Below are 27287 nucleotides of genomic sequence, written 5' to 3'. Positions count from 1 at the left end.
GTGGGAGCTTGAGAATAAATACATGTACATAGTTTATCCTATAGCTTTGGTTTTAATTTCTTTTTCAAATTCAGTCAAACAATTCAACCAAATGTTCATTACCAAAGCGCATAATTTTAGTCCACAACATACAGTACCTAATTGGATAAGAGGCTGACTAAATGTACATCAATACAATTTTTCTTTCTCTTTTTGTCTCGTATTGCACTGCTTTCCCCTGTGTTGCTGTGGTAGACGCTAACTACTAACAGTTTAAGAAATGAAACCATGGCATTTGACATACTGTTTTAAGATGCAGGTTTTATTCAGTCATTTAAGTGACCTGCATTCTCTAGTTATTACATAAAAGGAGGGATACTGCCCATCTGCAAAAAATACAAAGCCCTCTTTGGGCACGTTAATGTGTCTGAATTAAGTATATAAGTATTCCCCACTGAAACTGGTAAGACTGTTTAAATCCAGAAGTGAGACAAATGCGTAAATGGAATTGTTTTGGGTTCTCTTTGCTATTTTAACTGCTAGACATGCTGGAAAGATATTTGCTTGCTCTAAGAAGCCTGAAGTCTGACCAATAAATGCAGGAAGGACCAAACACTGTAGGAAACAACATGAAGTTAACCTTTTATTTCCACCCTGTTAACCCCCAAATCATTCTCCTCAACAGAACTGATTAACAACCCGTATGAGCCTACAGCCATGAGCTCTGAACAAGAAATTTCTTACAAAAGGTGTGAATGAATGGATTCAGTGCACTGGAGCTGAGCAGATGCAGATGCATACGTAGGCACGTGTCAAAGGTGAGGAGGAGAAGAAACTAACAAAACTAACAGTGACCTGGACATTCCTGGTAGAGTGCCCAGGAGATCACAGATGAAAAAAGACTCAACATAAATAAAGTCTTGAAGACGAGAAGTTCACCTTCAACATGATAGGTAGAAAAGCTATTTAAGACATTTGGCAAGTTTAGAAGATCTGCTGGCCAGTTTCCATTTAGCCAAAACCAGCTGGGAGCTGGTTGACGGATAAACTTTACATTCATTGACATCTAACAGTTTCACCTAAGAAAGTATGGAATTTTTCTTCTGATTCTTTCCTGGAACAATTCCTAGTCAATCAAATCAGCTTATGCAAACACACTGTAAAAAAGTCTCGTTAAAGAAAGAAACATTGCATGACGCTACTTACCTGCCTGTCTACTTCTGGAAGCAAAAGCAGGAGGTATTGTTGAAAATGCTGAGGTAAAGAAGCAAAGGTGTGTTTATTTATTAAAGCCCTCAGGTTAGTGTTCACTAGAATAGATCCTGGTGTTTCTATGTCAATATCCTCAGCTTTGGTCCATTTCAAATGTCCTGGAGTGAATAAACAGAAATAACTTTAAACATAAATAAAGGAAGAGAGTAAGAACAATTCTTCTTTTTAAGTTTTTAGCTTTTATTGTATAATACAGCAAGCTCCAGAGAAACGGTACTCTGAGAAGGGTAACAAAGCCTTTTCTAGGTGTCTTAACAGCTTCTTTTATATTCCCTGTATTTGTCTCTAGAGCACTTATAGGTTCCTCGCTTAAGTCAACATCGCAGCTGACATATTCTTACTTCCAGCTCAAGAGACCAACTCAACTCAGCAGCAGCAGAAAATTTTCATGTCATCATCAACATAATTATAAGCATCTATTTCCAAGAAAAAGGCTGCTTGACAAGGCTGATGTGAATCAATCATTATGGAGAGCTAGCTTCTCTTTCGCCACGCTCTGCACATCTGCAGTACACTATGGCCTATGTAACTTCTCCCATAGCACGTGCTAAAACCTACCTGTGTGAATAGACAGTGATCATAAAGATGAGAATATTTAACATGTTAAATAAGCGTCTGAAAAGATGCGTTTTTCAGAATTTTCTTAAGAACCTATGATCTAAAATGATCAACAGACAGAAGGCAGCAGCAGGAATTATCAGAGGTTTAGAAAACAGGGTCTGTGAGGAAAAATACAAAAATGGCTGTTGCACAGGGGTAAAGAACGACATCTTCTGACTGTCCACAGTGGATAGCAAAGGTATTGAGCTTAAACTCTTGCACAGTAAGAAATATATCTGTTAAGATACTGGGAAAAGAGGGCTTTCAACCACCAAGGACAAAGAGACACTGGATTAGATCCATAGGGAGGCATTATAGTCTCCATCAGTGGAAATCTTTAAGAATACGTTAGACAGATACCAGTTAGGATTGGCAGGTATATAAGTGATTTTGCCCTATGACTGAAAAACAAATTAGATGACCACTGGAGGTCCCATCTGGTCTCATTTTGTTATTATTTCTAAGATAATATTTAAAAGGTACCTTTTAAAGCTCCTTCAAGAGCAATTACTACTACCTGCTTCAGGGTATTTACATACTGCTACAATCACTTTTTCCTCTCAGTCTTAACATATTATGATTCTCAATATGGAAATGGAAGACGTGGGGAGTCCAGGTGGGTGGAAAAACTCAAAAGCTTCTAAACCCTCCCAGGAAACTCCTCCAGGTTTTGGTCTGTTGTACTTGCAAATATTTCAAAGATGCTACAAAAGGGGTCTTAACTAAACCATACACAAACTCCAGCAGAATCTCTAAAAAAGCAATTGTAAAGAATATTCCACTGCTATAGGCAATGATGGCATTTGGCATTCACACAGCACCTCTCAGCAAGGATTACAACTGACACGTTAAGAAGAATAAATGTATTTTACAAATGGGAGAATTTGGGCATACTGATTATTAGGAACTTCTCAAAAGCTATAGTAATAAAAATAATGCAATTATACTTCAGATGTCTTGGAAGGCCTATAGTGATCTCCCCTGAAAGGCTATAACCTCACCCCCAAAAAGTACATATGAAAAAAAATGCAGCAGAATTGTAAATTCTAAAAGCTCCCATTCAGTCACAGCCTCCCACAAACATTCTTGCAATTTCCTTTTAGTTTTCAGCAGACAATACTAACTGAATGAGACAAGGATTACTTTGCACTCAGAACAAGATAACGTTTTCCAACACATATTTCCAACATCCTGTATTTCAGTACAGCAAAGACTCCATTACAAACAATTGAATGCCCTGTTACAAAGGACAATGGTATGGAAGAAGTGCTCACTGTCATGAATGCAGCACAATAAACTGTCCTCACCATCTGTTCCACCCACTAAATAGAAACGCAGAAAGAACACAGTCCCCAAGCGTAACACAAGTAGTATGATGTATCTGATTTTAATGCCTGCATGTATATGCTTTTCTTTAATCAATACAGAATACACAGAATCAATACATCATCTAAGTGACTCCAAACTGGAGTAATGTTTTCCTGAGCTAAAGCTTCATATCCTATGGGAAGATATACACATAGGGATGACCCAAACTAAAACAAGATAAGTGATTGCAAAGTCAGTAACATCCTTCAGTGGCAGAGATTTTAATAGTGTGAAAAGCCCATGACAGTATCAGAAAGTAAAACTGAATTCTGCGTGCCTGGGTCACACATTTTCTGATTTATTTGACCTGCAACCACTTACAGGCTACTACGGAGGTTTCATCAACTTGTGGAAGAAATGGATGTTATTCCTAGGATGATAGGCCAGTAGCTCACTGTGGATAGCATAGCTATACTCTAAAAAACAAAATCTGTTCAGAACAACAACAAATTCTCTCTCCTGCACCCTTCCTGTGGCTAATTTAGGACCTTTATTACAGGTCTCAAGTTTGTAATCAGGTTTAGTGAAGTATTTGGGAGTAACATGGAAGGTAGGAGTTCTGTGGAATATGACAGGAACGTGTCACTACTGCATAGCTAATTGTAACTCTGAGAGGAGTTTATGACAAAACATATGCCAATGTTTTTTATATTGTTTTCCACAGAGAAAGACATTCTAAACCCTTATATAGCTGCTACCAGAGTTTGTGGGGATCGCGGCCCAGATCAGAAATGGAACCTGGAAGATGAGAAAGAAACTCAAGCTTACAGCCCTGGAAAAGAATAGTCTCCAACATAGAGAATTAACTATGAAAAGGATGGGAGCACCATGGTTCTGCATCGAAGTATAAAAATCAAAATAGGAAAATGATAGAAATCACATAGTCAGCAGAATTAGTTAACTAAAAGGGGAAAAAGTAGTCATATTTAATGGGAGCTCAGAAAGCCTACCAAACACAACATGCAGTGAATGTTGGGCAGATCAGCAGAGTTTCAGACAACCAAACAATGTCTGGAACTGAATTGTGCACCATATAGGACACTGGACCTATTCTCAAAGATGCTCAACAACTGTTCTGTTAGTATCCCGAGAAATAGTATGTCATAAGAGAAACGTTTCAGCAGGTACAAGAACAGAAACCATTAAACCTTACACGAAGTTTCCTACATTGCAAGTGTGGTGTCCCAAAAGGCCAGAGGACTTTTTCTGAAATCCACCAAAATATCTAATGAATTCACTCTACATTTTGTATCATTGGCCAACAGTGTATGAAATATCTGGGGATGAGGACGAATGTATACATCAAGCGATGTTTCTCAGTCTTAAATGTAGAGAAAAGTTACAGGTAATCATCTAAAATTGAACGTATCTTCATATAGCAAAAGTTGCAATACTGAAGGAGTATTTTCAGTTTTGAACAATGCCACTTGATCAACATAGAGAACTAGCTGTCTATCTGAGACTGATGAGTAATCTGCAGAAAGAGCATATATGAAACCAAAGTACACTTTCATGGGAGGCTGTGATACAACAAGACTTGCAGGAAACTGTTTGCCATGAACTGGCAATAGCATACTTAACAACCAACCTATGATATTTAGGAAGTACCTTCAAGCTATTACAGAATCATTATGTATAAAAATGGGACTAGGCCGGATCGTTAATAGAGAACAATCTTATCACCACAAAGACAGACACTAAGTAATTTTTAGGATGATCCAGCTACTACAAAAAGCTTGTTTGCTAACTTTTCTAATATGGCCACATTGAAACATACTTCTCGAAATGATTCAGCAGTCTGCTGAATGCAGAAAGTCCTTTGTAAAGATAAAGAAACAGTTATGTAATTATTCTGCTTTATTTTAGCTGAGAACAGTCTTAGTGAACACTACATTTTCTGCTCCTTAGGGAACATTTCCAATTATATTTCATGCAGAGCAGGAAAATCTGCCTATCACATGGAGCTACTGAGAATTTACTCTTAGCATCTCTTCAGAGAAAATTCTTTATTAATTACAGATCATCATCCATGAATCTTGCTAAAAAAACACAGAAAATAAAGCCAGGAACTGTATCTACCACCTCAAGAGATGTGGGTTCAAAATAATTAAGGATCCAGCTGAAGAAACAAATCAACCCAAGAAAGAGAATCAACCCAAAATGATATGCCAAATCTCTATATGACGTGGAATAATGCAAATGGAAAAGAGAGGGTTAACTTCTAATAGGGCCAGTACATAAGCAAATATGTTATTATCTTTGGGAATAAATGCATACTAGACTGCAAGCAAATTTACCAGGACAAAAGAATATTTGCTACACTCCACCCCCATCCCCACAAAAAAATCATAATGCAGCAATCAGAAGTTAATTGCTAAATAACCTGTCTGACTGCAGTTGCTTAGGTCTGTCAAACTTTAAAAAGCAACTACAGAAAAGCATTCTGGGGGGAAAAAAAAATTGCCCATGGCTTTTTACAGGTAGCCAGAAATAAAGATGCCTTCTTGAGAAGGAGTCAGCTGCTGAATTTGAAAAAGGGACAGAGAAACCAGAAAATAGAACTTTTACAGAGAACACAGAGTTTAGAAAAATATCAGTATTACAAAGCCAAGCAAGATATTTATTTTACTCCTACTCACCTAAACCAGATTTTTTTAACCTCTTTAAGTGCTGGCTTGTTTGTTTTCCAGTTGGAGACTTTTGCCCATGTTTCATCTCTTTATCAGAACCATCTGCTTCACCATTTTTAGATTCAGATCCTTAGGAATAAAAAAATAACATCCCAAACATGACACTGGTGCACTTGTACCAATAATCCCCCCAACTCTCCCTACACTGTAAAAAAAAACAAAAATAGGATTTAAAAAAAAATGTACAACTCCTTGCTGAAAGGCAATACACTTCTCTGGTCACCACACTATTCCTCATCATCAGAGGAAATGGAAGTAAAAGCTCAATAAATCAATTAAGTGTTGAAAACTAAAGTTTACTGAACACTGCAGTCAATAAAAATGTTCACTGATCTAATAAAAATAATGTTTTCCTATAATGCCCGAGAGATATCTTTAAAAATATTTTAACCTCAAGTTATGGGGCAGTAAAGCAATCTAAAGGTGAAAAAAGATCATTTCTTTGTGAAGAAACATTCATAGAAGAGATATGCCTGGAAATGTAATTGTCAATTTGTGTTAAACATAGACATAGAAATATCTTAAAATGAAGCAACTTAACCACCAGAACTAAAGGTCAAGGTTATGCTGCAGTGATAAGCATGGTACCAGAAGAAGAAAAGCTAACAAAAGGATCTGAGTATTGCAATGCAGAATTGAGACACAAATTCACATTCACAGAGAAGCTTGCTTTTTTTCCCCCCTCCCCCTTTTATGGCATTGAATACCAGCATGTGGTCCTCCATTATAGTTCCAGAGCCAAACAAAATGTTACTTTGCATTCCTTTAAAGCTGCTGCTGTTACCAATTGTCATTTTACTCTGTGCCTTCAGTTCTTTATTAAAGAAAAATCTCCATCCTTGAGACACCAGATTTGATAAGGAAATAAAGATATTAAACAAAGCCACCAAGTGGAAATATTATTTCAGCAGTTCCAAATTCTGTATGCTACACAGCTGATGCAGAGGAAGGCTCTGTTACTGGAGCTGATCTTGCAAACGGTCCTTTAGCTATTTACCTGAAGGTGAATCCGACTGCTCATCAGACACCTTTAATGGTGTCAAAACAACACGAGGAACAGTCTTGTTTACCATCATTGAGACTCCATTTCTTCTTTTCTGCTGTTGTCTTAAAGCCTACAAAAACGATAACAAAACATAAAAATGTAACAAAAAAATGCTTATAAGTGAATTACATGAGACATTTCTCTACCATTAAACTGACTCTCTTAAAACAAGCATAATTTACATAGGCTACTGACTTGCCAGACTTCACACTCGTCCCCTTTATGTCATTTTCCTTTAAAACATAAAATCAGGCTTTTGGTTATGAAGAGAAAGAAGATGCACCTTAGATCATTCTCCAATACAGTTTTGACAACAAAGAAGCACGTAACTGTTTGCTCTACCTTAACAGCACAACATGATAACCCATGGGATGTGAAACTAAGACTTCCAAGTAAAAAAAATGTAAAATAAATGTTTCAAAACCAGAATAAAAATATGTATGTCTGCACATCTCTCGCAGGTGCATCCTCTCCAGTATACTGCTCAGTCAATCAAGTTAACACAGAGTGTCATCAGTATGTACAGCATGTAAGGACTACAGTATTGATGCACTCACTCAGCCGTGAGTAGTGCTGCACAAAATCACTGAACATGGCAGGAATCATTTATTTTTGTGAAGGGAATCAGTCCTAATCTTGGAAACCTTGCAGCACTTGGCTTCTGTCTGTTTGACTTTGGGCATTAACCTTCAGAACACGAACATGATGGTGTTCTAGCAAATCTGGGGGAAAACGATACAAGAATAAATCTCTACAAATGGGAGTGCTTTGTGTTTCATAAATGGATCGAATACGGGGTTGATAATGTAATACAAAATATTTAAAGATTAGAAATAGCAAATACCTGTCAGACTGTTTTATATGGAAAATTATACCTGATTCAAAAGATCTTAAAACATACAAATATGAACACTTGCCAATTAATATACTTGCAAGCATCAAAATTCTGGAATTAATCAGAATGGGCTCGGATTTCCTATCCTCCTGTCTATTTTTCTCCAGTCTTACTGTGCACTCTCTTTTTATAACTGTGATCTGTGTTATGATCTTGGGGGGATATATTAAAGTAATACAATATCAACAAGGAACATATTTGATATGAACTATCCCTGTAGGTTTATGAGCATGAATGACTGATGCCATATAAGGTTTAAGTCTGTAACTCCAATTAATCTGTAATATCTTTCCAAAATGTTCACATAGCTAAATAAAAAAAAAACCCTCTGAAAAAAAAAAATCAATATCACTCTATTCCTCTAAATAACACACTACAGAACATAAAAAACACCAAGCCACACAAAAGCTATTTTATCGATTAACCCCTTTTATAGTACACTTCTTAAAAGACACATAAGCACTGTGCAATAAAAAGCAAATTAGAACACTTGAAATCAAACAAAGAGAGGAAGCTGGTCAGATCTGCACTAAACCAAAGAAGCAAGCAGAAAGCCATGAAGAACAGCCTATACTTCACACATTTTTGAGACAAAATTCTTACTGGTATTGAGCAAGCACAGCCAGACTTGCAGACGGAACATTCAAAAATGTTAACATTTCTCAAAAATTCCCCCAAATTCCAGAAATGACCCTCACTGCAGAGTCTTGCCAAGCTAAGTGTCAAAGTAGGTGATCCTTACTGAATAGTAATACCACTGAGACACAAAGAAATAGTTGACTAAAAATTAAGTGAAAGGACAGCCAACTTCTGTGCTAACAGCATACCAGTATAACCACAATCCAAACTCTGTATTGTGGTGCACCACAGCCTGATTTGCCTGATGAAGAGCACAGAGAAGAAACATCCACCCTCAGTGTGATCATCCCTGGACAAACAGCTGAGAGCACAAACAATGCCCCATGTTCTCCTCCAGCCTCCTCCTGACCTTTCAAGACAATTTCCACCTCTACCAGCAACCACAGCCTTGCTGCCAGCATCCATAAGGAAATACAATTTTAATGATTTATACAGCCACTGTGACAAAGGTAGACTATTTGTAAAGCCTCACAGTTGATTTTCAATGCTTTTGTCTGAACTCCCAGGAATGAGAGAGAGTAAGCAGCAGTGTATCCTCCACCAATGACAGGCAGTCAGCATTCGTACATCTTAGGTGACACCGGCGCTACGCATGTGAGGGCAGCGGTACCCAATCTTTGTCAGGCGCACCACTTACCTTCTTTTGTGTTGCAGGAAGGCCACTTTCGGACCTTAAGCACACATTTATGCAAACCATCTGGCACTGCCAAGAAGGTGGCACAGGCCACCCCATACTCACTGAGCACTAACACAAGACATGGCTCATCCCAGCACTCTCTGGGCACTCGGAGCCACAAGAGCAGGGATCACGTCTGGGAGCAGGCAAATGTTGCTGCCAGAACTATTTACTTGCAGGCACAGCCCACTTCTGAGCTACAGGCCAAGCACCTCAACAGGTGAGGATCAAGCACAAGTCTTAAAGATACCATTTCCCTTTGACACACATTTGCTTTTCAGGGTTTCTTTTTCCCTAACGTTCATTGTTTCACTACCAGTCCCTCCCCCATCTCCTCCAGTTTCACAACACAAGGAACCGATCACCGTGCAGGGCCCATAGTTAAGTTTGGAAATCAGTCTGTACGGGATGGCTCAAGCTGACAGTAAAGCTACACACATGTGGACACCTGAAAGACAGGTTGTAGAATGGAAGAAAAATTAAAACCATATGGACATCAAAATCTAAGTCAAAGTTTTAAGACAAAGTGCCAATGAATTACGCTGTGCCCAGAGAACAGACGAATAATCTTCCCCATCCCTCTGTCTTTTCATTTGTCAAAGGAGAGATATGACGCTGAGGAGGAGGGTACAAAAGCATCATTACTCCATCATTTGATCTGCAGGGTAAAGGGACAGATGAGATTTTGCTCAGTCATACTGTTTAGCGGGACGTATTATTCCCAGCTAATCACAACAATTTTGTGTTAATTCTCCTTTGAATTTAAAGCTGCATGGTCTGAAATATTGGACAGAGAAGTCTTTGCAAGACAACGGTAGGAGCAAAGCAACAGAGGGAGAAATTGCCAACCGACACTTAGTTACTAGTAAAGCCAAACACCAGAAGGAGTTAAGCATAAACCAAGGACACTGTGCAGTCTCTGCTGAGGACAAATATATAACTTCTCTACACTTAGCCTGAGGGATATTAATTTTAGGATACAAGACTACTGTGGGATAAGACAAGAATCTTGTATCCCAAGATTAATTCTACTTAGCTGGGAAGTCAATGGGATTACTCAAAGTGAAACATACACCAAACACTTTGCTATATTGAGCTTTCAGTACGCCAAGCTAATTTAGTGCTTTCCTAGTCACCATGAGCAAATAAACCTCTAGTTTTGGCTCTTCTGGTGAAGGGAACAAACACAAAGTAGATGAATCAAATTTGTAACTAGCACTGAAGAAAATGAGAAATTTTATAATTTATTAAAAAATGGTTCCAGATCTCACTGTAGATTCAGAAACAGCAGCCGACACAAACTACATTGGCATCTTTTACTGACATAACCTTTTGTATCTCATCCATACTTAGAGATACACAACCTCCTAGCTGAGCTTCCTATAGATCTGCAAGAAAGAGCTGACGACTCCATGAAATGATAAGGTGACATTTTTACTATGGAAAGTGAGAGAGAAACACATACAGCACATATGATAGCTTACATAAAGTATATTTTTCTTTAATGAGACTCTGTGTTTACATTTCAAAGGTATTCATTCACCTTGTGCTAAATGCCAGAGTTAAAAAATCTGCAAGCTGTAAATTCCTAGAACTGATTACTGTTGAAGTATTCTGTAAAACATTACTACCATCCTATCTGAACAGCACATAAATAAAAAAGGAGAGAAAGAAAATGAAAGTTCATGTGGTATACAAGTTAAACATCAAAAGCTCTCTTAAAATCACCACCAAAATATAGTACTTACTTCCAGCCTTTCACAAGCAGATCTGCAAAGGACATCTGTGAATCTCTCGCACATAATGAGTATGAAGAATTCCCAATATTCCCATTCATAAAAATGAACCTGTGACCATCTGTTGAATAACACTGCCACGGTCATTATACAGGGCTTGGCATAATTAATTTAATGAAATTATTTTTATTGCCAAAATCTTTAAGTAACCTATCAATCCATTTTCATCCGAAGAACTCAAAATAACATAAAAAGATGAGTATTAAGAAAACATAAACTCTGAAGATAGATGGCAAAAGAAAAACACCATGCAATTAACAGTGATCATCTAATTCCACGCAGACAAGAACAAGTCTCCTTCTCTTTTTCGGGAAGCTCATGGCCCTGCTGGAGTATAGCAGTGTGTTGGAGGGTTCGTGAATGTCGTTATCTGTTCTTAAGAATAATCATTTCATATTTAGATCATCTTAACACAGGAAAGACTTCTTCAGACATATGACAAAATGGTTGACTCTCTTCAGAAAAAACTAATAAAGTTGTCTTTGAAGAAGGAATGAAAGGAAACAATATAAACTAAAAGGCAACTGGAGAGAGGGGAAAAATACATCCCCAAAAGAGCACCAGAAGCAAAATGTCAAGCTCTATGCTCTGATTTTACTGCTGCTAGGGATACTTTTTTATTATTTTTCTTTCCCACATCTTTTCAACTCAGAATGAAAAAATGCAGCATACAGATAAACCATTAATGCAGAAAACCACTTTCATTTGAGCTTAAATGCATGACATGCTGAGAATGTTAAAAATTAAGTTATTAAAAACAAAGATATGTAACACTCGGTTGCATTAAGCAACATTGTCCCAGATTTCTATTTGTTCCATAAATGTCAAGTCTACATTCTGAAACTCATATCATGAAACATAACCTTTGAAATTTCACACATTACGGATCAGAAATGTAAAGCTATGGAATTTTTCCGTTCTGCCATGTGAGAAACACAAGCTACAATACACTGAGAAAAATCTATTGCACAAAGTAAATACCAACTCTACATCATGGCCATGGTTCCCAAATTGGCAAAGATGAAACAGATTTATAGTTTATCACTGATTCACTTAACACCACCGTAAAATTTAGTCTTTGTCCTCGCTCTCACCCTCATTTTGTTAGTAAAATTAATACAGCCTTTAATTCCCATGTCTCTATTAAATTAAAATTTCTCAGTGGCAACTTGTTTCATGGATACACAGAGCAGTTAAAATAAAACAGTAAGCACCACAAATCATGAAGGATAAACATATTATTATTTTCAGGACGCCACTACTTCTTATATTAAACATACATTAAAAGTACTCAGTTATAAGCATGCAAACGCAAGATTAAAACAATAATAATGATGTCTTATGGAAACAGCTACAAAGTACAAATTGCCGTTTCCAAAGCACAGAGCAAATTAATTTCCTCCCAACCAGACTTGCACACCAAACATAACAGTACTGGTGCCAAGTGTACCCAACTCATCATTTGGAGATGAAGAGTAGTGGTAGAACACCAGGCTGGATGTTTGGAGGCTTAGGGTTTCTTTTCAAACTCTAACTTCTCGAATAAGCATCTATTCTTGTCCCATGCCATCCTCCTACCCTGTGACACTTACATCGGTATTTGGAACAAAAATAATTTCTTGCTACATATTTGTTCTTTAGGTCCCAGTAGTGGTCAGGGTCTTTCTGTACAACTACAGTATATATTAACAACTGAACATTTATCTGTATGTTAACCAACATGGAACTAAAATGCTTGGACATTCGCGGTGCAGACACACAGAGATGTTTATGTGTGTGCCTGTACACCTGCAAGCCAGCACTACCTTCTATAGGATTACAATAATGCATTCACAGCTACAGTTGCTGCAGATCACAACAGACCGCAAAGTAAACATTTTTGTTGCTTTCCCAACCACAGAAACAAGAGAAGGACAAAACCCTATGATGTGTTCAACGTCTGTTCTGACTTGCATGTGAATGGGAATGATGATGGCATATGCAACAACTCAGTGACACTTTTTTTCCAGAGAAGTGTGTTGAGTTACTTTAAATTGTTTGTGCAGTATTAAACTAATAATATCTACCAGCTGAAAAGTGCTTTATGGGGAAATCTGTCTCTTGGCACAACAAAGCACTTATAGGTAAGGAAACAGTTTGTAGAAAGCAGTTTAAAAACAAACTAAAATAAAGAGAGCAATGTCAATACAAAATCTTAAAACAGTAATCAACATTTTCCATTAGGTCAAATTTGCAAAGATACTCTGCATGTGGCCCAAAGCATACAGTGGGGGCTTCAGGGCTAGACTGCCATTTTCCAGATAAAAAAATCTTGTCATATTACCTTCTCAGAGAAACAGGTGCACCGATTCACATTGCACCAATGTAAGCAGTTACAGTGTAATGCCTTTCTGCCAGACATCCTGTTTCAGTTTGGGTTCTGCCACATGCCCACACATCCTGAGCGCACAGCCTTCTGGGGACCTACCCAACGGCTCCTGGAACAGCATTTGTAGATAACTGCTTGTCAGCATTTTGTAGGAGGCTTCCTAGAGCTCTGAAGATTTGTGAGCTGTTCCAAGTCCTATCTTTCCCTGAAAAGGCCAACCATTTCTAGGATGCACTTCAAAATCAAGGGATGATTCATTGCCACCTGGGTATACTTCCATGTTATAAACAATACAAATGAAAAGCTGTTCTTTTCATATGGCCCAGAGGAAGATATTCACTTAGACACCCAAATGCCCTATATGGAAAAATCATGTAATATCCCTGGGAAAGCTTGACTGGGACTCTCATCTCCAGGGCTGATATTTAGCATTAATACAGTAGCAGTGACTAATTCGTCTTAAATAGTTCCCCAGGTTAGCTGAAGAAAAATATTATCAGACAAATGCGATGCTTAGAACTAGGCCACTATCACCAGCTTGTCTGAGACTTGGGACAAGCAACTGCATCTATAGAACAGTACAAAGAGAGCACTTTCGACCTGTATTTGGGAAGCAGATTCCACTACATAGCAGTGGCAGATTTAGCCAAAGGTAATGTTCAAGTCAGGACATATTTTAAGTGAGGGACACTGTCCCACAGTGAGGTAGAGGGGCAACTACACTTCACAAGGGTACTGTTCTAACATTGCTTTAAAATTCTTCCCAGTTATGTCTCAGAGTAAGAAATTCTGGAAAATACATCTATTAAAAAAAGGAAACATGCAGGAGTGCTGCAAAAAGCATGCTATGCAAACAACCCCAGAGGAAAAACAAGCACAATGCCCAGCAACTGGGAGCTAGTTATTAAAAAGCAGTACAAAAAGAACAGAGGCATTGTGTGGATTCCTGTCCCTTTCTTTCCATCACAGGTAAGGGCTGAGGACCATAGAATGACCCAGAAGAAAGTCTCATAAACATTGTCTTGTGTCTTACCAAAGCACTGTGTTGAGCAGCTAGTACATGCTGCCCATGTATAGGGACCTTTAGAGGGACATACCGTGCAGCCTGCCTTCGGGCAATGCATGTACTCCCTGAAGAGCTCCTGCTGGAACTCTTGCTCTTCCAGCTTCTTTTCCCCATTATGCAGTCTCCCTGCCATAGTTTCTCTGTCCTCTTCCCTAGACTTGTCTTGGCAATCAGAAAATCAGTTTAGTTTATCATCTTCGAACTTCCATTTTTCTGAATGCATTTTGTAAATTCCACTGTCCCTTCCCATGTCTCTCTAGAAGTCAAAAAGCAACATGCTTTCCTTGTTTTCCATTTGTTGACAGGAAAATTTGTCAAGAATCATCACTTATGTTGCCAGACATCTGATCAAATGCTTCAGCTAGGGAGCCAGAATTGTCCAACTGTGGCCTTGGTAAATTGGTAGGATCTGAAATGAAACATAGGAAAATGGTTAACAGAGACACTGAGAAACTGCAGCAAACACTCTATACCAAGGAATTCAGTACAAAAAATTCCTCTCAGTTCATAGTGGATTTTCAGATCCTTTCAGGAAGACACCCTGTGGTCAAATTCTAAGTGATAAGGACATAATCATAATGATCTCGTCTGTCACCTCTGTTTCTTTGGGGGCAAGGAAGGGAAAGGAGGGCAGGAAAATATATCAGGCTTATATCAGAACGTGAGAGTGAGTAGTTGCTCCAATGAGTCAAAGGATAGACACTGCAGACAGACTCATAGTGGATTACTTTCTACAGACAGTAAAATGCTTCAAGATAACCTGCATCTGGCTGTAGTCAAGGAAAGAAGTCCTAACAGAATGAGTGTGGAGGGAGCAAGACTGGTGAGTTTGCTCTTGTTCTTCTCTCAAAGCAAGATAAGCAGTGTGCCTGAGCCGAAGACAGGAAAGCAAATCCACACCAGCATCAAGGGAGATCAGGATTCTACCTTCAGTGCCAACCTAAGCACTTGGACACCTGTGTCCTTAAAAAACAAACAAACAAAGAAATCTTGATAAACTAGTCCTGTGAATTTGGGTAAATCAGGGTTAATTACACTGTTCACCATTTTGCTCTGAAATTTAGTCTCTTGTTGCTTCAGGTTATAGTTTGGTTTCAGATAATAAATACAGTTGTGCTAGAAAAGTCAGCCTGAAATGTTATTTAGAGCTGTACAGGTCTAATGTCCTATAACTCAGAAGCAACACATGAGCCAAACCGTAACTTCCCCATAGCTCTCTTACTGCTTGGGGCCTGACAGCATCCACTGGAAAAAAAGGCACGTGGAGTTGCCATTTCTACTATAAGAACAAATCATATGGATGGGTGCCTTCCTTCTCCATAGAAAACTGCATCTACCCACTTTATGAATGAAATAGTGGCACATATATGAACCCAGCCACCAAGCATGCAAACAAAGCCCAAAGTTAAGAAAAACAAAACAAACCATGGCAGTAACATACCTTGTGTAGATTCCCTTATTTCCTGAGCTTCTCTCCTCCCAAACCCACTTGGCTGCTGTCTCTGGAGTTTCTGTCTCTACAAAGAGATCTGGATGCCCAGCACAGTCTCAGACATGTCCTGGTCTGTATTCAGATCCTGAGTCTGAATGGAGTATCCTTCTCTTCTCCCAACAGAAAATTTATGGGTACCCTTCTTGGTGCTGATTCCAAAGTGCCAAAAGTGAGGCAGGATTTTCTTCCATGTCTGGAAGGTCTACTATCATCCCAGACATCGTTATAGTGCATCTTCAAGTTCTTTATCCTCTCTTGGTACTGCCCCAGGAAAAAACTGGTACACTGATGGACAAGGTGCTCTTAATATTTGGCTATCAGAGTCCAACAGACACTAATATCACCTCAATGTCCTGGATATTCACACATGCTCAGTGTTACCTACATGAAGCCAGTTTGCAGGTATGATCGTTTCTTCTGATAAATGCTCCAAGAACATCTTGACAGATAGAGACAAATCTGCACATAGCGAAGACTTCCAAAAAAAGTATCACCTCAAGTCAATGGAACAGAAACTGGACCAGAGAGGAGCATGGTAGATACTATGCCATGACTTGATGTCCGTACTTGAGTTAGCCTTGTCCAGAGCAAGAGTAATTCACACAGTAGTGTGACCATGTACCACAGCTAGCAAATGCAGACGTAGTTCAGTACTTTCCCAGGAAGAGGTCCTTACATGGGTCTGCTTGCCAAAACTCCCGAGTGTGAAAATGAGGTAGATCAGTATGGAACTGATCAGTACTGATAGGAAACCAGCGTGTGACAGCATGCCATAAACCTTCTTTTCAAAGGTACTATATCAGCAACAGCTGGGCACACATACCCAAGCACTTCTAACAGCAAAAGGGAAACAGAAATCTGTAAAATCTGCCATCAGAAAGCCAAGCATAAAAGGCAGCTCTACACCACAGACTCTTTTGTCTAAACCCTCATGCATGGAAACTATTTTGTTGGACATTACACTCAGATACAATACAAGAGCAAAACTGAAACTCCCTCAAAAATGAAAAAGAAGCATGAATGCCTGAACTGTGACACAGCACTTGTGAGAGTCCACTGCAACTGCAAACCTCCTCAGCCCCTGCAAAGTAGTCCAGATCCAATTCTACCTGAGAGAAATCAAGACCGAGAACCAGGGCTCAGAAAACGCCCTTTCCTCCAAGCTCCTAGCATAGCCCAAGAAATGCATTGTTGTGACTGATTTGATCCATAAGAACATCCAAAAATGCAGACTGTTACAACGAAACATGAGATTGCTCTTTGCAATCTAAACCCAGGAAAATACCTCTATAATTCATAAAAAATCAAATCTTACATAAATCCAGCATATAATACTTTAAAGAGAGTTACATATGACTAGAGTGGTTAATAAGTAGATAAACAGTAGAAAAAATATTCTAATTCTAGCTCAGATCTTCAAGCAGCACTGCACATTATCAAATTGCCTCTCACTTTAATTTTGATGGATTACAAAACAAATACACACAAGATCAAGTTAAAGTGAAGAACCCACTGTTTCTAAATAACTTATTTGAAAGATTATCTTGTAGGTTTTTATTCTGTGAAGACTGTTTAGTAATAGGAAAAAGCAATAGCTAGGGAAGACCCCATTACGACATATATAGAGTATATATATCTTTATACAGTATAAGCGCTTGCTGAGAGCATGATGGCTCATCTTCTGTTACTTTAGCATGGAACCAGTAAGTTAGTATCAGTTGGAGGAGTGTTGCATACAACTGTCTAAAGTTTCTTGTGTATTCAAAGGTACTACAGGGTCGCCTTTGTACAAATTTTAGGTATTATGTATCCATACAAGCAATAGAAAGACTGGAAGGTGAAAGAACACATTTCCAACAGCAATTTTATAAATAAAATCCTTGTTAAAGTTTATTCACCTCTGCTACAATATCAAATTAAATCAGATCTGCAGCGTGTGTATGGCAGTAGCCAACACCTGAAACTTCAGAGAAAACAAAACAAAAATCCCCTACTATTCCACAATACAAACGTCCATTTGTCTGATACTGTACATAAAGAAATTATTTTGCTGATATGTAATAATACTGTCATACTCTGAAGTACAGGATGTAATTGCCATCAACTTAATTAAAACTAATTTCTTCTAATCGATTACTTAACTTTCTGATGTTGCTCTAACCCTACTGCCTTAGGGAACATTTTCAAAGACTTCCATCTTTTTGTATTAATTAAGCTATTCTGATTAGTTTGCCCTTTTTAAAATTATTCTCAATGCTATACATCTGCTAAGTGACAAATGGTAGAGTTTAAACAGTTATACAAGTTCAATCATTTGTGGCTTTCCTCTTTTATTCCCCTCCTTTCCCTTTGCTCGCTCCCTCCACCCTTAAGAAAGTTCACGTATCGCAAAAGATCAGTATAGAAGTTTCCAAAAAGTGTGTCTTTATCACAACTATCCATACAGTTACTGAGCTGCTTTGTGCCCACTGCTCAATTTTCCTGACCAAACAGATGTGAGACCCTCATCTAACAATCCTTTCCAGTCCTCAAAGCCTCTAAGTGCAAGATATGTACTTATGTGAATGATAAAGGTCTATTATTTTTTGTGGATTTAAACCCAAACTGCTTGAAAAACTAGGCAGAAATACTTAAGTGTTTCGAGGAGATGTGGACAGGCTTTGCTTAACTTAAGCCTAAATCAACAACTCGGCAATAAACTACCGGATGAAATACTAGACCTCCATTAACCATAACTAACAGAGCAGCTATGAGAAAAATTAAAACATTATCCCATTATGCTAACACGTTAGAAAAGATATATTTCATTTTTTATAGTCTTTACAGGACTAAAACAATTCCTACGTACTCAAAATTGAGAGGAGAGAATGAATATTTTTTTTTAATTATAATTTTTTAGGTTTTCTTTTTCATTTGCCTGGCTGTAAGCTGAACTAATTTGGCGCTGCTGGAAAATAATTTTCACATTGTTATGCTTTCAGTTTATATCTGACTTTCAATAATTAGCTACTTTTGCCAAGCTTTACTACTTATCATGCAACCTAAGTCATCCAAATCACAAGTTAATCAAAAAACAATAACTACTCCAGTTTTATACACTGTAGTGTCAAATACAGTATGAAAGAAAAATTACTTAACAGACAATAAGAAAAACTGAACAGCAAGTATACCCAGATTCTTACCTATCTGCAGAACTTCTTTCAAAGTCTTTTTTATTTTAAGCCTCACATAAAATTTCCAACACAAATGCTTACACAGGAGAAACAGGGATGTGATAATATAAAAAACTCTGCTTACTTGAAAAGCACTTAAAACCCCAAACTCACAATAAATAGCAGGACTGCACTGCTGATGAAAGAAAAGAAGAAAAAAAACCCCAGCAATACACCACTAAACAAAGCACTAAAAACCCTAAGAAACGTCTTTAAATTCTGCTGAGATCTTATTCGCATGAGACTGACACACATACTAAAGGGAAGCCAATTGATTATCAGTCAATACAAGCTTACCTGCTTAAGTGCTTTCTTTGTGTGCTGCTGGAAGGAAGATACTAGCTTGCTTTGCACCGGTGCATTAGTAAGGCTCGAATCACGATTGGAAGACATTTCTTCAGATGTCTGCTTTGGGCAAACTTTATAAAAAGAAAAAAAATAATCAGAATACTGTTATGGGGGTTATCTTCTCTTTATCTTGGAAAGTCCTGAGGACAGAAAAAACCAAAACCAATCAAACAAACAAAAAAAGGCAAGTGCCTGGAAAACAAAAAGCTTGCTCTAAGAAATTCAACTAACCTTGAGGTCCAGATGAGCTGAAAATCTGGCCATACTCTACATAAATGTATTGCTTCACAAATATTTGTCCCCCATCATACCCTTTCTATGCAATTCTGGAGGCCTTGCATATTTTGCCTTTCAGGTCCTGAAAGGTACGTGAAATAGTTTAACTATGGTCTTCACAGAGAAGCTTGACAAAAATTATCTTCCTCATCAAGACATTTTAATGGATTATTATGTGCTTAAACGTATATTTGTAGAAGAGGCAACGATGACCCTGTGTTCTAGAAATATTTATAAATATGTAACATTGTAATGGCTTCTTAGAAGCCAGACTCATCTGTTTTATAAGTACTTCTTGGTAAAGCTAAGACTACACACTTCCCTGTTTAATGGGTAGACTGGAATATCCTGCAAAGAGGAATTCTGGTCTCTCAGGTAATACACACTGCTACTTGTCAGACTTCTAAATAATACATGTTTTAACTACAAAATACTACAGTACTTGCATTAAACAGCCTCTTGAATAAATGTTGCCTGAGACACTGAAAAATTCTCCTTGTTGATAATAAAAGGAAAGATAATATTTTTATTTAAAAAAAACCAAACAGCTTTATTAAACAGATGTGAAAGCTGTGAAAATACCTGCAGGATCCTGTTAGTCTTGGTACTCAGCAAGCTTGACTAAAATGGCTGTAAAAACCTTTCCGCTGTTAATGCCTTGCATTACTATTACTCTCACTAGTGTCCTAAGACAGCCCAGCTAAAACAGCATTAGCATGGATTCAGAAATTAAGCAGCTTTTTTTTCATTCTCCTCTGCTGACTCAGTTCAACTCTGTCTTTCTGCGTTGCTCAAAGCTAGTTTCCGTGTTGACACACCTTCTTTATAATGCTCTGCAGCTGTATATGGTCTTCCAGGGTTTGCCATACTTCACACACCTACTAGAATAGTTTGAAGACACTCAAAGCAGCTGCACAGACATGTGCCAGAAATAATTCAGGCCAATGTCCCTGTTTGCCTATGGTTTTCTCCTGCCCTCCTTCAGTGGGATGGGCAGACACTTGTAGCATTCTAACTCCCTTGCCTTTAGCAATGTCTCATAGAAGAAATAAAGTAGTGATTTTTTCTTTGTGTTTGTAAGAAGAAAATTTAGAATAGCAACAATTTAGTTATCAATATTTAATGGCCACTGTAAAATGCATGTGATATTAAACATGTGTTTTCACACTGAAAGAAAAAATAATTAATACTCACCTCACAAACAGAGAATACACTCTGTTTTATGGCACTGGCACTATGTCAAGATAATTTTCATATTAGATTAAAGATTTTCATTAGCAGATAAGAACAAATCCTGTTTTGTCACAAGATTTATAACTGGGATTTGTCGCTTTTTTCCCTTACACTTGAAGGATTTGTCGAAATACACAAAGAAGCTGCAACACAAAAAGGGTTCTGAGTTTACAGCGTCACCTGGTTTGGATCAATCTTTTCCACACGATGAGCAAAGCTTCCTATCAAAAAAGACAACTTAAAGGAGCAGCAAAGTGTCAGCAGAACACAAACAATAGCTGGTTTATATAATCTAAATCACTGCAATAGCTAAGCTCCTGAGACAAAGAACACCTACACCAAAATAAAGACCTGACATTTCAAATTACCCAGCTTTTGTCTTTTCTTTCAAAGAGAATTTTTTTTACTGTTTTTTAGCAAAGTCTGAAAGTCAAAGAACTGAAGAAAAAAACAGGAATAGTGTAAGCACACAAATGCCAGAGTTAAGGAGAGGAGAACAGAACAAATTTCAAAATGCCTAAAGAATGGAAACTGCTATGCACTTAACTGTCCCTCCTAAGAGAGGATACAACACGAACCATCATGAAAAACTGATTCCTGTTCTCTGGGGTGACCGCAACTCCTATTACCTTCTTGTTCCAGTGGGAAATTCTGGTTTTCATTACTCTGATTTAGGACTTTATCCAAGAGTCTCCCCTGTTTATTTTGGTGATAAAGGTCATCCTGGAAAGATTTGGCAACAATAACTGGTGATGCTTAACACTACAACCGTTAATGTCACAATAGAGCACAGGAATAAAAATAAACATAGCTCTATATTAATTTTGTGCTTTCATTCATTTTTCTTTTAACAACAAACGCTGACATTGTGACAGGGTCTATTAGAGGCCATACTTCTTATTTCTGTCATTACTTCAATTTTACATAAAAATATCATCAGTTTATTGGTTTCTTTTACTTCTGTTTCTTTAAGCTCTGACAACAAAGTTAAACCAAGGAACAGGGATTGTTCTAACGGGTGAAGCAACTGGAACTGAAGCGCAATGAAACAATAAATAGCTTTCCATTGCTGTAATCTCTTCTGCAGGTACAGAAGGAATACCTCACTCTAGGCTGGTTCAGTTTAGTGCAACTCAAACTAGTTCCTTCAGAGTTTTGAAAAACAAATTTTTCCTGTAGTCTATGAGTAAAGAAATAGATATGTGAGGCTGAATTTTAAAAATTCTAAAATGACACGGTGATCAGAGAAAGTCAGCTTCATTCATTAATAACAAATGGTACTTCCTTTCTAAAATATATTTTGTGTATTATAAATATTTTCCTTCATATATCTAGTAGCTTAAAACAGTAAGAAGCTATTTTAAATACTGTTTTCCATGTTTTAACTATATTTCAATTTCCATTTAAAACCAGCTTGATACAAATCATAGCTATAAACCTAACCATATAGTAAATAAGAGAAAGTAGAAGATACAAACATTAAAAATCTAAATACATTATGTTAATTTATGTAATTGCTTAATAACTTATACAATCTATTCACTTTACTAGTGAAAAATAATACTAAAATTGATATACAGGCTTTATTTAGAGGATAATCAAGACACTTATTTACAAAACAATATGAATTTGACTTTTTCTGTAGGAAATTAAATACAAATATGAGACAATGAATAAGTTTATTCTTTAAAACATGTTCTGCTACTTAGTGATTTAAATCAATCTGTGCCAAATCTCACTGTACTACAATGCCTGTGACCACAGAAAACTGTATTTATTAATTTGTTCATTCATGTGGATATAGTCCCACTGCTTTTCCCTGAATGGGTCAGATGTAAAAAAAGAGAAAAATATGACCGAAAAATATGGAAGTGTTTGAAATGAACCTTGACGATCCTAATGAAAAAACAATGCCTTAAGAACAGAGGAGGCATTTCTGCTATGGAAACCAAAGAACACAGTAAAAGAAAAACAAATTCAAGATGAGCTAGTGGTCTTTGTACATACGGACAGCTTTCGGAATCTGCAACTACTTTGTCCATAAGCACTGAAGATGCATGAATATTATCAGATCCATGTTCGCTTGAAAAGCTTTATCGGAAAAAAAAATGCTAAAAATAAACTGCATACTGAGGAGTAAGAAAAGAACCCTGAAAGAATGTGACAGACGAAGGAAAAATATTTGGGTAGCACATAAAGAGGCTTCACCATTATTGCTACAGTAGAAAAAGAGAACAAGAGCAGTTTTAAGCCTACAGGAGGCATTTCCATTTAGTGGAGAATAATTAGGCTCCATTCTTTAAATCGGCTTCTTCAAGGGCCAGGACTGACTGAAGGAATAAAGCAAAAAGCAACTATTAAGCCATAAACTGTTAGGTTATGAGCTGGAAGAGCAGCTGGGTTTCTGAAGATAAGACCTCCTTAGTGAGTGTTCAGAGAGTGTTAACATGAATGATAGAATTAGAATTACTTAGCAAAAGGAGCATGTTAAAAATGTTTTTGACAACCTCCATTTAAAGTAACTTCCTCTCTTCCATTTTTCCAAGGCTAGTTTTGGTAATTATTATGAAAGGCTATCATTCATGAAAATCAGCAATGCTGTCTTTTAATTTCAAAATTTATAGGCTTATCTATAATTTTTATTATCGTTTACCTTCCCCGCCCAAGAAATATGACACCTAGATAAAACATATTAGAAGACGTGTTTCTTAAAAAAACCCCAATTTTTATAGGAATACAACTTAAAATTATTCTGTCTCAGTGCCACTGGAAGTTATTAGGAATAATTATAAACAGATTTATGTAACTAGATGGACAGAAAAATTCCTGGAGTGCTTTAAGAGGCTTATTTGCCCCAAATAAATAGCACAATTAATTCTGATTTCAGACAGACCATACTGATTTAAAATCAAACTAGTAAAATCAACAGCAGTTCACTTCCTTCTTTGTTACAGAAACCACAGCAGATGAGAAGGATTGTTTACTAATGGCCACATTACAAAACACAAATTAATATTGCTACCATATGCTAAAGACTAGAGTCTATCTCAAGCATAAAATGTATGCACACACTCTGGAGATATGAAACTTCACAGAGAATTCCCTTAGGAAAACATACACATTAAATCTCTCTCTAAAATATCCATAAAATTCAGTATTTTCTTTGGGTGACACAGATCTATACTTGTATTGACATAAATGGTCATGCTTTGCCAACCCAGATGTATCAAGTAATTCACCTCCATCACTCTTTGATCTCTAGCGCCCAACTTGCAAGATCTGACCAATTCAGAATTTTACTGTTGTCCATCAGCTCTTGAAAATGAAAACCAGTTTGGGAGTTAGTTAATTGTAGAAGTTCGCCAAAGCAAGCAAAAACCGATGCATATATCAAGGGCACTACTGTGACTGTAATATTCTTTTTGAAAAGCAATACTAGCACTGGAAATTATAAACAATATTGAAAAGTATTTTCTGTAAAAAGACATCAAATACCACAACAGCTTGGTAGCTTGCGCTGAATCACATTATATTCTCGGCATGCTTTTGAGCCCAAACATTTCACAAAGCTTTGAAAACTGTGAATCCTTATTCCAAAGGAAGTCAACATTTTCCTCTAAAAATACACAGCCTGTCATCGCTAAGCCACTGATATCTTAGGCCTCATTAACTCTACTGTACAGCAAAAAAAAGCAGATGAGAAAGATCTCTTCCTCAAGCTCCACAGTATCTTCTCTCATTCTTACAACTCCCCTCCAGTGGCAATGAAACAAACAGAAGTTAAACTCAAGCCTGGTGTACAGTATTTTTATTTGATAGCTACTTGTGGGAAGAAGAAAAAAAAAACCAAACACCAAAACAAAGAAAAAGTGAAAAACTGTCTCTTTCTGATGTGTCATCCAAAACTCTCTATATACAAGCTGCTATTCCATTACCACCCTTCTGCTTTTAGAAGAGCCTATCTCACATCCAGATGTTGCCATGTGCAACTGACATATTCAGCAGAATCATCCAACATTATTCCCAAGAGACAAGAGGCTAAGGGTAACAGGTTTCCCTGAATTGCCAGAAATTCCGTTCCCAGAAAGGAACTGAACATCTAGATGTGGACTCAGGTTTCAAACAATGCTGAATATTCATTCCTCACTACAGGAGTTATCCTAGTGGCTTCCTAGTCCAAATCACAAGGTGTTCAAGAGCATAGTAGCTTCAAAGACAGAATTTCAGTTTTCAGCATGAATCTGATCCTCTATGACCCATCATTTCATCTACTATCTCTAAGAGAACTGCCTAAGAAATTAATTCTGATGTTTCATATTCGCAATTGAAGAACTTACAGTTTTAAGAGCTGCTGAAAACCAAAGTGTCTCAAGAGGAGACGTATGTTGCTCATGTTTGGGTCGAGTTGGGGAGGGAAGTCACGCTACCGTAGGAATTGCTACTTCCTCCACAGTTACATCATTGTGCATTTCATTGGCTTGCGTGAAGACAATTTTTAATCAACTGTGCTCCATGGCTGATAGATTAGCCCTGGCTTCAGAAACCCTAGGGACAAATGCTTTTTGAGAACAGCACATCCTATTGATGGGCAAAAGGATATTATAGTCATCATCTTCTCAGGCAACAGTAATTGGGATTTTAATTCTTTTACTGACTACATCTTTACATGCTGCCCCTGTATTTGAGGGAAACAGAATATATAAAAAGATATGAGACTGCTGAAGAGCTTCTATAGAAATCCCATTCCAAACAAAATAAATGGTAGTGTAAAAGGGTTCTTTAACACATGCCTTTGGAGAAGGTGGGGAAAGAAAGGTTTCTCCACAGCGTCTGAAAAATCCTGAGGTGTGACCACTCCAGTTGCAGTTTAGCAATAGTGATGTGGAGTAACAGCTTTTGCCAAGTCATGTGTTTATCACTGTGAGGAATTTTTATATTATTATGCTAATAAAATTGTTCAGTGCCCTGCATTTATACTGGGAAAAATGTGCCTGCTGGGGAATAATGTGCTTCTTTTCTGTTTGAGTGTCAGCTGGTACTTTTTACTCTGAAAGCTGAAGATGATCATCTAAAAGCCCACAAACGGATGGAGCCTGTTGCTTAGGGTTTCATCCTCTGCTTCCAGCTAATGTTAAAGCAGCTCTTTTTAAACTCTTGCTAAACAATTTCTAATGACTCTGAACTAGGCTTCTGGACTCTACCACAGTGGAAACAAGAGCAAACAAAACCACAGACAATTGGGCAATTAAGAATACAATGTGCAAACGATGTCCATCTTCATACGTATCACATATACTAAGGCTGAAAAGAGACATTATCTGTTGACCTTTTGTAAAACACAAGCCAGTGAAGTTCATAAAGCATTTTTTGTACTGAATCAGATGTTGTTTTTATGCCACAGAATAGTTTCCTGCAAAGAAAAAAACATCCCAGCTTTAATGTTAAAAGTTTAATGGATAGACATCTTGTTAGATTTGGTCTGCTATACCAAATATTTTCTATAGAAATACTTTTTCTCAAATATTTAGAAACCAATCAAGTCACCACCTTATCTTTGATAAGCTAACTAGACTGTCCCTATTACATTTCCCAGAGCAAAGGAGGTATTTGTTCACTCAGGAGTTCTTTCATGTCTTTTCTCAATCCTTTCCTATTTTTCTTAATTCTTTCTTACATCTGTAAAAAATGCAATATACTAGTAATCATTTAACTACTGCTATACCCAAAGGAAACACACTGCCTATATCCTTTAATCATGCTACCAGAATTATAGTCCAAGAATTGCATTGGTCTAATTAGCAAAACCATCAGATTCATGTTCAATTCATTTTCTATTGTGATCCTTAAATGCTTTTCAGATTTGCTAATTCATTGAATATATGTTTCCACTGCGCAAATGTGACCTTTCTTCCTCACTTTAAAGTCTAAAAAAATGCATGCTGTTCAACTGTAATGATTTACAAGGCAATCAAGAGGATTCTCAACATTATTATTTATTATCAATAAATTTAATCAAGAAGGTTTTTATACTTTTCAAAATGTATTTACAGAGATATTGAATGAAGAGTGGTCAAATCGCATCCTCAAGGAAACAGCAAAAATACATACTGTGGATGGTGAACCCTATGCCTTTGCAGATCTAATAATTTGTAATTTTTAATCCACTTAAAATTGGCTGCATTTCTTTAGCATGGTCCTGCTTTTAAGTCAAGCATTCTATACTGTAAATGAAATCACTTACAGAATTCTATATATGTATCAACAGATACCTTTAATGAGAAACCTTTCAGTTTCAAGAAAAGCTATTATCAAACATGTTTGACAAAACGATG

At 37.3% G+C, this 27287-nt stretch overlaps 1 protein-coding gene across 2 annotated transcripts in view; it reads right to left on the bottom strand.

Annotated features, from left to right (window-relative positions):
- Nucleotides 1-27287, bottom strand: part of ASXL3 (ASXL transcriptional regulator 3) — a 132285-nt gene that overhangs the window by 45879 nt on the left and 59119 nt on the right. The window contains exons 1-5 of one of the 2 annotated variants that reach the window (XM_075084954.1): nt 15836-16674; nt 14426-14803; nt 6907-7024; nt 5859-5978; nt 1186-1349 (exon numbers count right to left, since the gene is read on the bottom strand). In XM_075084954.1, the coding sequence (XP_074941055.1) occupies nt 1186-1349; nt 5859-5978; nt 6907-7024; nt 14426-14527 (504 nt within the window). In that variant the 5' untranslated portion in view covers nt 14528-14803; nt 15836-16674. Of the gene's footprint in view, nt 1-1185; nt 1350-5858; nt 5979-6906; nt 7025-14425; nt 14804-15835; nt 16675-19395; nt 19518-27287 lie in introns of those variants that run through there. The other variant, XM_075084955.1, reaches the window with a different exon arrangement.

Source organism: Phalacrocorax aristotelis, chromosome 2, assembly GCF_949628215.1.
Source record: "Phalacrocorax aristotelis chromosome 2, bGulAri2.1, whole genome shotgun sequence".
NCBI lineage: Eukaryota > Metazoa > Chordata > Aves > Suliformes > Phalacrocoracidae > Phalacrocorax > Phalacrocorax aristotelis.
This window is presented reverse-complemented; position numbering and strand designations above follow the sequence as displayed.